Genomic DNA, 11,881 nt, shown 5'->3' on the forward strand with positions numbered 1-11,881 from the left:
TCAGCCTTCCAAGTAGCTGGAATTATAGGCACACGCTACCACGCCCGGCTGATTTTTTTTTTATTTATTGTAGAGATGAGGTCTTGCTGCCCAGGTGGGTCTCGAACCCGCGGGCTCAGGCAATCCACTCACCTCAGCCTCCCAAAGGCGCGGGATTACAGGCTGAGCCACCAAGCCCGGCTAGAAATATTCTACTTCTTAAAATATTTTATAAACTACAATGCTTCAGAAAAAGGCTTTGAGGACATTGATAATTTATCTAAATTTAAAAAAATAAAAATCTATCCAGTCATAAATATGTTAGAGAGGGTTGTTTTGGGATTTGTTCCAAAGCAATAAACCAAAGAGAAAGTTTAGGACATTGTAGTTCATAAGAAATGTGAAACTGGCCAGGCGCAGTAGCTCACACCTATAATCCCAGCACTTTGGGAGGCCGAGGTGAGAGGATTGCCAGAGCCCATGGGTTCGAGACCAGCCCTGGGCAACTTGGTGAGACTTCATCTCTACAATAAATCAAAAAATTAGCCAGGCATGGTGGCACGTGCCTGCAGTTCCAGCTACTTGGAAGGGTGAGGAGGAAGGATCACCTGAGCCTAGCAGGTCGAGGTTGCGGTGGCCATGAGCGTGCCGCTGCACTCTAGCCTGGGCAACAGAGTGAGACTCCAACTCAAAAAAAAAAAAAAAAAAAAAAAGAAATGTGAAATTTAAAAATTGTTAAAAACTTCTTAGTCATTATAGAAACATGAGATAGGACTTAATTCTCATTAACTTGCTGTCTGATATTGCTTTCTCTCTCTCGCTGTCTCACCCTGCAAGAATCCCAATCTCCACATGGTGTCAATGATATGATTCAAAATTTCTCAGAGACTTTCTTTACACATAGGTCTGTGAGACTCAAACCAATTATTTTTCTCCTTCTATACTGTAAACTAATCAATTTTGTCTGATTTTGTTTAAAAAACCTAATAAAGCTGCAAACAACAGAATTATTTTCGATCTGGTAAGCTATATTATATCCTGCTATAAATTTTTCTTTTAAATATATATACTTGGCCGGGCGCAGTGGCTCAATCCTATAATCCCAGCATTTTGGGAGGCTGAGGTGAGAGGATTGCCTGAGCCCAGGGGTTCCAGACAAGCCTGGGCAACTTGGCAAGACCTCATCACTACAATAAAACAAAAAAATTAGGTGGGCGTGGTGGGACCTGCCTGTAGTTTCAGCTACTTGGAAAGGTGAGGCAGAAGGATCACCTGAGCCCAGCAGGTCGAGGCTGCAGTGGCCATGAGTGTGCCACTGCACTCCAGCCTGGGCAACAGTGAGACTCCAACTCAAAAAAAAAAAAGTATAGTCTATTAATAACATAGTACAATATTTGTTACAAATCAGGCTCATTTGCAGTATATTTCACTGGCATAATCTGTTTTTACTCCCTACACAATAGGGGAAAGAGAAGAGATGTGCATGCAGGCAGATGTCAAGCTGTAGGCTCTGCCACTCTTTAGTTGTGTGACCTCTGGCAAATTATTTTAACATTTCCCTTATTTAGTTGCTGGTTTTCTTGGATTGGACTGTACCTTTAATTTTTTAGTTTCTAAAGGTAAGGAAAAAAATACAAAGAAAATGAAGAAGATGAAAGTCCTTAAAGAAATTATACCAAAAAAATAAACACAAGAGTTGAGTTTCCAGATTGAAAAGATCCACTAACTGTTTAGCAAATAAACACAAAAAGACTCACCCCGGGCCACATTATTGTGAAATTGCAGAACACCAAAAATAAAAAAAGTCAAGAATTTCATTGAAGGAGATCTAAAAAGATCTTATGCAAAAGGCCTACACTCCACTGCCACCTGCTGTCAGCGGCTGAGTTGCTGTACAGGAACAGTGGCATGTGTCACAGCAGGGCTACAGCATTCCATGCATGAGAGGCCTCCTCAATCCCTCCAGGACTTCTCAATCCCTGACATAGTGACCACCACATCTGGAGAGCTGGAGCTCTGGTCTCAAGTGCTCAAGATGGAGACCCCTGCACACCCATCATGACATTAAACGTGAGCCAAGAAATGCTGTTTGTAGTTTTGAGTCAACAAAATCTGAGAATTGGTTATTACTGTAGCATAATCAAAGATATCCTGACTGATCAAATAAAAATGGGCAGAATTTTTCGTAAAACAAAAATTTAAAACTCACAAGAGATTCCAAGTTATATTACTTTATAAAGAAAAGAAGTTCTCCAACTTACCTTTCTTGAAATCTGAATTTTTACATTTGGATTACATTAGGATAATTACAGTAAGCTGTAATTAATGATAAAGAACAACTACATGTAACTTATACATTAACTTGTTTAGTACAGTTTAAAAGAGAAAATATAAAAAATTAGAATATCAAATTTGTGTATTTAATTGGTGAGCTCTAGTACTAAAATATTTCCCCATTAAAATCACTTTCCTTTCATTTTAATAAAGGACATAAATAATAGCATACTCATACTCACATACTATCACATATATTCCCTTGATTTTGTTATTTTCTACTTGTATGAAAAAAAATACCAAGAAGTACATTTATATGGGCCGGGTGAGGTGGCTCACGCCTGTAATCCCAGCAATCTGAGAGGCCTAGGCAGGAGGACTGCTTGAGCCCAAAAGTTTGAGACCAGACTGGGCAACATAGCAAGACCTTGTCTCTAAAAATAAAATTAGTCTGGTGTGGTGGTGCACATCAGTAGTCCTAGCTACTCTGGAGGCTGAGGCAGAAGAATCACCTGAGTCCAGGAGGCTGAGGCTGCAGTAAGTCATGACTGTGCCACTGAATTCTAGTCTGGGTGACAGAGACAATGACTCAAGAAAGAAATACATTTCCAGAAGACTTGTCTATCATATGGATCAATAACGACTGTTTTACTTTGACCTGCAACTTTCCTAAAACCTAAAGTTGGCAGTTCTATTATACTACTTTCTAGTATTCCTCCTTGATTAATCTTCCTTTCATAAATGTTTCGGGTTTAATGATATTCCCAGCTTATTGTTTCCTCTCAGATCTTCAGATGCTGGCTTTGGTTAGTTCTACTCTGAAGGTAGAGACACCATGCCTAGCAAGTAAAGCAGAATACAGAGAATGAAAAGGTGAGGAAGGAGGGGTGATGGAAGTCCTTCCCAGCTTAGATGTCATTGATTTGCATAAATTGCACTTTTTTTTTACTTTTACCATACCAAATCTGAAGGTAAAAACAAAAAGACTACCAGCTATTTGAATTAAACATAGAAAATGAAAAGAACAATCTAAGTGAATTATAGGCAACAAAAACTTGCTCTTAAATGTTTCCAACCAATACTTAAAATGTTCAGCAAAGACCAAGCGTGGTGGCTCAAGCCTGTAATTCCAGCACTTTGGAAGGCCAAGGTGAGAAGACTGTCTGAGTCCAGGGCCAAGACCAGCCTGGACAACTTGGCAAATTCTCATCTCTACAATAAAACAAAAAATTCGCCAGGCATGGTAGTGCGCGCCTGTAGTTCCAGCTACTTTGAAGGCTGGGGCAGAAGAATCGCTGGAGCCCAGCAGGTCGAGGCTGCGGTGGCCAGGAGCAGCCACTGCACTCCAGTCTGGGCGACAGAGTGAGAGTACAACTCAAAAATAAAATAAAATGCTCAGCAATACAGCTACACAGCAAATGTTTCTGAATAAACGTTTAATATCTAAAAAACACTTTTTCAGACAAAAACAGATTTCAGGGTCATATCTCTGGCTCCTTTCCCATCTCTTCACTGGCCTAAATGCCTCTTTTCAGAACTTACCCTAGATGATCTCTCTTTATCATCTGACACACTGAGTTTTCTAGCCTAGTAAACAATTGAGTCCTTCAAACCAGACAGCTAGAATTTGAATCTCAACTCCACCACTACCTGTCACCTTGGTTAGATTACTTACAGCTCAGATCTTAATTTCATTACCTATAAATCAGAGATTATGATAATACTTAAATCAAAGTTCTCACAAAAACATACAGTGCACTTAGAACAGTGTCTGGCACATATCAAGAGCTCAGGAAAACATAAGGTATCAATAAATCAACAGAAGAACTCAAATATGAAACTCATCAAGGTGATGGGAACACCAGGATTAATTAGACCGGTGCCCTCATGGAGCTTATATTGGGAGGAGAAAGCAGGCAATTAGTTCAGACAAGTAAAATGTATAATATGTTAAATAGTGAAAAATGCTAAGAAAAATAAAGCTGGGAAGATCCAGAGAGTTGAGAGGAGGTACAGTTCTAGACAGGGTGACCAAGGACATCCTTAGTGAGAAGAGTTGGGGAGTAAGTCCCGTATTACATGGGGAGAACACTTCACACACAGGAAGCGGCAAATGCCAAAACCCTAAAGGCAAATGGCAACTGGCCTGGGTGAGAAGCAGGGAGGGTGGTGAGCCTGGAGCTGGGCAGGGAGTTACATGTAGGAGGTGAGGGAGAGAGGCCACAGAAGTCACCGCAGGGTTCTGTAGGGTTCGGCTTTTCCTCTAAGAGATACCGCCAAGGGAGGGTTGTAAGCACAGGAATGACATGATCGGACTTGCATTTTAACTCTACACTCTGTATCAAGAAAAGACTAAAGGTGGCAGGGGGAGGGGGGCAAAAGAGGAAACAAGGAAAGCACTCAGGAGCTCACTGCAACAATCCAGGGGATGACAATGGTGGCGTGGCAAGGGGAAGGCAAACAGTGGCCAAATAAACACATCTGAAAGCGAGGCTGACAAGATTTGCTATTAGTCTAGATATGAAATGTAGGGGAAAAGCCAAGGATGACTCCCAAGTTTTTGGTCTGAGCTACTGAAAGAACAGATCTGCTGTTCACCAAGATTGGCAGTTAGAGGATTCAGAGGAAGACCGTGAACTCCTTTTAGACACAGACATTCAAGAGGAACTGCCATGTAGATAGCTTTTTAAGAGCAGCCTAGACTGAAGATATAAATTGGAGCTGTCAACTAACAAACAGCATTTAATGCCATGAGACTGAAAATGGCAATGAGTTAAAAACAAGACTGAGCCTAGAAGCATTCCAGTATTCAGAGGTGAGGGAGATGAGGAGAAGCCAGGAGAAAAAGGCAATGAAGGAAGAGCGAACGAGGTAAGAGGAAAACCAGTAGACACATTTTTCTTCAAAGTATTTCAATAGAAGTTTGAGCTACTCCAGAGCCTGAGGCCAAAGGATCACCTGGGCCCAGGAGTTGTAGGCTGTAGTAAGCTGTGACAGTACAGCCTGGGCAACAGAGTAAGACCCCCCCAACTCAAAAAAATTTATAAAAATTAAAAAATGGTATATTTTGGCCGGGTACAGTATAATCCCAGCACTTTGGGAGGCCGAGGTCAGAGGACTGCCTGAGCCCATGGGTTCAAGACCAGCCTGGGCAACTTGGTGAGACCTCATTTCCATAATAAAATAAAATAAAATATATATATATATATTTTTTTTTTTTGAGTTGGAATCTCACTCTGTCGCCCAGACCGGAGTGCAGTGGCCACTCCTGGCCACCGCAGCCTCGACCTGCTGGGCTCCGGCGATCCTTCCGCCTCAGCCTTCCGAGTAGCCGGTATTACAGGCACACGCTACCACACCTGGCTGATTTTTTATTTATTGTAGAGATGAGGTCTCGCCAAGTTGCTCAGGCGGGTCTTGCGGGCTCAGGCAATCCACTCATCTCAACCTCCCGAGGTGCAGAATTACAGGCTGAGTCATCGAGCCTGGCTAATAGTGTATTTTTAATATTACATAAACCAAATTAACCAAAAACAGTATCTTTAGTAATAAGACCGTTTTCAGAGTCTGAAGACTAACCCTAAAGCAGAGAACAAAAGAAACTGAATGGGTCCAGACAATTCTTTGTTTTACTCAACCTTTCAAGTAGATGAAACGGCAGGCATGTGCATATACCATCATGCCCAGCTAATTTTTTAAATTTATTGTTGAGATGAGGTCTTGGTAAGTTGCCCAGGCTGGTCTGAAAGTCCTGGGCTCAGGCAATCCTCTCGCTATATTATTTTTCTATTTCAGTGAGTTTTATGAGAAAATTATTACTGATTTTTCTAATTTTTTTTTTAAACTCTTTAAAAAACTAGGAGAATTTTTGCTGGGAGATAAACAGTTATATGAAGTCAACTGCTACTGGGGAAAAATACCAAATTTCTCTTTGTTCAATACCATCATTTTTGCTTCACAGGAGGAACGGGAAGATGAAAGACCGACTTCAAGAACTAAAGCAGAGAACGAAAGAAATTGAGCTCTCTAGAAACAGTCATGTATCAACTACAGAAGCAGAGGAACAAGGGTTGTTTCTGCAGCAAGCTGTTATCTATGAAAGAGAGCCTGTAGCTGAGAGATACCTCCATGAAATCCAAAAACTACAGGAGAATATTAACAATTTGGCAGATAATGTTCAAAAATTTGGGCAGCAACAGAAAAGTCTGGTGGCTTCGATGAGAAGGTTTAGTCTACTTAAGAAGGAGTCTGGTATTACAAAGGAGATAAAAATCCAAGCAGAACATATCAACAGAAGTTTGGAAGATTTAGTTAAAGAGGTTAAAAAATCAGAGGCTGAAAATGGTCCATCATCAGTGGTCACAAGGATACTTAAATCTCAGCATGCTGCAATGTTCCGCCATTTTCAGCAAACCATGTTTATATACAATGACACAATAGCAGCAAAGCAAGAGAAGTGCAAGATATTTATTTTCCGTCAGCTTGAAGTTGCTGGGAAAGAGGTACCTGAAGAAGAAGTAAATGATATGCTTCATCAAGGAAAATGGGAAGTTTTTAATGAAAGCTTACTGACGGAAATCAGTATCACTAAAGCACAACTTTCAGAGATTGAACAGAGACACAAGGAGCTAGTTAATTTGGAGAACCAAATAAAAGACTTAAGGGATCTTTTCATTCAGATATCTCTTTTAGTAGAAGAACAAGGAGAAAATATCAACAACATTGAAATGACAGTGAACAGTACAAAAGAGTATGTTAACAATACTAAAGAGAAATTTGGATTAGCTGTAAAATACAAAAAAAGAAACCCTTGCAGGGTACTGTGCTGTTGGTGCTGTCCATGCTGTAGCTCAAAATAAAGAAGCCACTTTAGAAACTATTCCAACTTTAGGGTAAAGGATGTCCTGGATTTCAGTGTCTTATATTGTTCTTCATTTCATGGATCCATTCACAGATCTTTCATCACTATTAAGTCATAAAGTTCCCCTTTTGCCCTAACCCTTTCGAATTACAGAAAATTCTGAAGCCAGTTACATACGACAAGTTGTATTTAATTAAGCTAAAAAATAGTATGTTATCTTCAACTCACAGGGTCACTCTGAAAAGGAGATGAATGATCTTACGTTTCTGGTCAGGTGTTAAGTTCTATTATTCATTTTTCTAACTTCTAGTGCTTTAACAGGATGAATTTTCAATTAAGGGATGACTACTTAAGCAATGTCATTGGTTCATTTGAGAATATTTTGGCAGTTAAGACACGTAAAACAAGACCTCAAAGAGTGCAACAATAAAGCAAAATCAAACTAGAACCTGTATCAAATTGTTTGTCCTTGGAAGGTAAGTGAACTCAGTGGTCAGCGGATCCTGGTAACACTCGACTATGTATCTGAAGAATCTAACTGGTAACTGGGAGCTGCGTCCAGCTTAAGGCATAAGAAGGCAAGTTAAGGCACTGCTTTCTTGAACTCGGGTTCATTCGAGACACGGCATTACAGGTTGGGGGCTTTGGCAGATAAGGTCAGAGGATAGGCAGCTGTGTTCCTGAACGCTTTGCTATCACTTTTTGATGATGCAAGGAAACATGCTGTGAGCCAAGGATACAGTTTGACTCACACAGGCAGAGTTTTGGAATTCACATTCTGGTGGAGAAAGCAAAGGGTAAACACAAATATTAGATAATGTTACGTTCTGGGCAAAGACCTAAAATAAGGGCACTGAAATGGGAGAGATGGCTGGGGACTTCTTTAGGTTGGGCAGTAGGTTAAGAGCCTTTCTAAAAGGTAATACGTATGTGAAGACCTGAATGACGAGGACAGGGGAAAGGGTATTCCAGGCACAGGAAACAAACAGTACAAAGACCCTGAGGAGAATATTATTACTCAGCACAAAGAAAAATGACAGTGTACTGGGCATGGTGGGAAAAGAGCAGTGGGGTAAGAGATGAGGTTAAGAAAAGTCAGCAAGGGCTAGATTTAAGGCTCTGTAAGCCATGGAAAGAGCCTCATGTTTACAGCAAGTGTAATCGATGCAAAGCTCTTAGACTGTGTCAGGCCTGAGAGTAATACAATTTTTACTTGAAAAAGACAGTTCTGTGTACTGTATGAAGAATGGGTTAGAATGGGTTTGGGGGCAGTGAGTAGGGGACAAGCATGTAGGTACGGAAAGCAATTTGAGGCTGATGCAGCAGTCCCAGTCAGAGATGACGGGGGCACGGAAATTATACATAAATCTAAGTAGATAAATTATAAACTGGAAGCCCAGAAAAGAGCCTAGGGTATTCCAAAATTTAGATTCGAAGCAGAAGACGAGATAAGAAAGAAAACTAGACTCATTAATCCCAGCACTCTGGGAGGTGAAGGTGAGAGGACTGCCCGAGTCCAGAGGTTCGAGATCAGCCTGGGCAACTTGGCGAGACCTCGTCTCTACAATAAATCAAAAAATTAGTCGAGGGTGGTAGTGCCCTCCTGTAGTTCCAGCTACTCGGAAGGCTGAGACGGAAGGATCCCCTGAGCCCAGCAGGCGAGGCTGCAGTGGCTGTGAGCGTACCACGGCACTCCAGTCAGGGTGACAGAGTGAGACTCCCACTCAAAGAAAAGGTGGGAAGAGTGAGGAAGGGAGGAATGAAGGGAAGGGGAAAACGGGGAGGGGGCCGGGGAGAGGGGAGGGGAGCTGGACAACCAGGTGGTGGTTAGGACCCTTCTAAAATGTGTGGTCGTAACTTTAATGTGAGCTCAGCCAGCACAGTCCTGTGTTTTAAATCTATCAGTGTTTAGCTGCTTGGGTGCTGGCACAGAACGGGCAGATAACTGGGTCTAGCCAAGCTGGCAGCTTTTCCAGGCAGGTGCAATGAAGGAAAAATATGTTAAGGAAGCTGGGGGTACTTGAAAGGAACGGTTTTGTATATGTAAAATATTATATCACAAATACTATAAAATAATGTCTAATTTACAAAATATAAAAAAACTGTCGTGACCCGCCTGGGCAACTTGGCGAGACCTCATCTCTACAATAAATCAAAAAAAAAAAAAAAAATTAGCCAGGCGTGGTAGTGCGTGCCTGTAGTTCCGGCTACTCGGAAGGCTGAGGCGGCCACTGCACTCCAGTCTGGGCGACGGAGTGAGACTCCAACTCAAAAAAAAAAAAAAAATTGAAGAAGTTTCTGCTGTATCAATCGTCAAGCATCACTAGAGAAAAAGATGTTGCACATAGCTCAGCATCAGATGTTTAAGAAACATACATTTGAAACAGATGATAAACTCCACAATTGAGTAGTAATACACATCTCTCCTGTCTCTTCTAAAAATTTATCTAGAGCCTTAGCGATACCTGTTTATAATTATTCCTAAATTGTTCATCATGAAAATTGAGAAAATCAAGTACTATTTAATCTTCTATATGATTATATGATGAATTTGTAAAACGGCTCTTTCTCAGTAGCACTCTATACCTACTCGTAGTGCTTTTAAAGCAAGATTTAAGCACAAAAAGCAAGGTATCATATATAATTCTCATTGCTCTATCTTCAAACCAATTAGCATCATCCTAACCTAAGCAAAAATAAATAAATGAATAACATGATATTTAACTAGTTGGTGAACATTTTGTATATATTATTTACAAACTTAATAGGCATTAAAATTTTTTCTTAAAATAATGACTTTAAAGTGAAAAACAATAATTAAAAGAGTTGAAAACAATATGGAAAATATGCAATAAAAATAATCAAAATTACTATGAGCAGTAAAGATCATATTCAAACTACTAAACTATGCCATTTTCTGTAACCACAAGCTTCAAGGAGATTAAATTCCTAAAATGAGATACTTTGAAACTGGTTTCCTAATTCATCTAATTCATCTACATCTACAGTGTATCATCTACAGTAACAAAATTCATATCCACCATCACATTTACAGAACACTAGCAACATACCACACTAGATGCTTTAAGCGCATTATTTCTAATTCACATGGCAACACAGGTATTATAATCCTTATTTACAAGTGGCAACATAGAAGCTTAGTAAGATTAAGTAACCACCTAAGGTCTGTCTGACTCACACTTTCTCCTACACTAGTGGTTCTCAATTTTTGCTGTGTAGCAGAATGATCTGCAGAACATGTGAGAAAAAACCCAAAGCATCCCTGATCTCACCTTCAAACATTGCAGAGGTCTGGCCTGATGCTGATGCGCATGGTCCATGGAAAGCATCTTGCTGCCTACCAATACTACTGAACAGTTTTATGTGTTATTTTGTTTTTAAACAGACTGGTGGGGTTGGCAGGGGAGGCAGGGATGGGAACCTCTGCAGGCACCCATATCTTAAATACCTACAAAAATGAGAAGCTGGCTGGGCACAGAAGCTCATGCCTGCAATTCTAGCACTTTGGGACACTAAGGTAAGAGGACTGCTTAAACCTTCAAGTTCGAGACCAGTCTGGGCAACCTGGTGAGACCTCATCTCTACAATAAATAAATAAATAATAGCCGGGCATGGTGGCGCATGCCTGTAGTTCGAGCTACTTAGAAGGCTGAAATGGAGGGATCGCCTGAGCCCAGCAGGTCGAGGCTGCAGTGGCCGGGAGCATGCTACTGCTCTCTAGACTGGGTGACAGAGTGAGACTCCAATTCAAAAAAACAACAAGAAGCTGAGAAACTTTACTGTAAATTACAGCTGCTATGAAGTCGAATGCAATTGAATGACGAAAGGAAACCCTCAATGAGGAAGTCTGGCGGTAAGTCAACAGTGTGAGCCAACGGTATGATGAAGATGACAGCTTGGTAAGGCACCACTGAAGAAGGGAAATCTTAAGCCAACAAGGCCTTCTTAATTCAGTGAGTAGGGATTTCAGAGGGTGAAATTAGTAAATTAGGGGAATCACCATTATAGCTTACAGGTTTCCAGAGTTCTAAAAAAGAACACAGATTCTCCTATTTATTAACTAAAGGTCTAATTTAGCAAAAGTATGCTTGATGCAATTTCTGAGAATAGTATTAGGATAATCCTGACCTAATTATGACTCAAAGAAACTTGCAAATTAACATTTTCCTATAACAGTGCCTAGAAAGGAAGGTGAGTCCAATAAGTATATAAAGGTTGGAATCAAAAAATCCCACATTGAAAAAGTAATAATAAAAGCCTGGTTAATGTTTTTCCTAATATAGCAACTGAGTTTTTAACATTTTTGATCAAACTCCTATAGGACCTGATCCCCACAAAATGCACACGCTAGGATCTGCTCCCAAGAAAAATGCACATGCACTGGAATTGTGGATATGATTTCAGAGGATCCTGGGAGGCCATTCATGGCAGCAAAGACCCTGGGTCAAGAAACTTTTTACTGGAATGTTCACAACACCTAGTAAGATCAAATCAGGGATACTACATTTTCTTTCATGAGTGAAACTCCACTCACATATCACTTTTGTTGTAAGCATTCAATTTGTGAGGTCTGGCCAAAGGAAAGTTAGATCATATAATGCCACAGAAAAGCAGACAGTATGTAATGAGAAAGTGGTACTACTCTAGTAGTTCAAGTGCACTGGCACTTTTTAAAAATTAAGTTATGCCGGGCTCGGTGGCTCAGCCTGTAATCCCACGCCTTGGGAGGCTGAGGTGAGTGGATTG

General features: G+C 40.6%; 2 protein-coding genes across 4 annotated transcripts in view; one reads left to right on the plus strand and one right to left on the minus strand.

Annotated features, from left to right (window-relative positions):
* The window catches only part of STX19 (syntaxin 19), an 11,587-nt gene extending 4,462 nt beyond the window's left edge, over nt 1-7,125 (plus strand). The window contains exon 2 of the mRNA XM_008061889.1: nt 6,215-7,125. Within this exon, the coding sequence (XP_008060080.1) occupies nt 6,228-7,112 (885 nt within the window). The 5' untranslated portion in view covers nt 6,215-6,227 and the 3' untranslated portion in view covers nt 7,113-7,125. The remainder of the gene's footprint in view (nt 1-6,214) is intronic.
* ARL13B (ADP ribosylation factor like GTPase 13B) overlaps nt 1-11,881 on the minus strand; it is a 59,827-nt gene that overhangs the window by 36,210 nt on the left and 11,736 nt on the right. The gene's annotated exons all lie outside the window — the stretch shown is intronic.

Source organism: Carlito syrichta, unplaced genomic scaffold, assembly GCF_000164805.1.
Source record: "Carlito syrichta isolate Samal-C Ts95f unplaced genomic scaffold, Tarsius_syrichta-2.0.1 Scaffold305637, whole genome shotgun sequence".
Classification (NCBI taxonomy): Eukaryota; Metazoa; Chordata; class Mammalia; order Primates; family Tarsiidae; genus Carlito; species Carlito syrichta.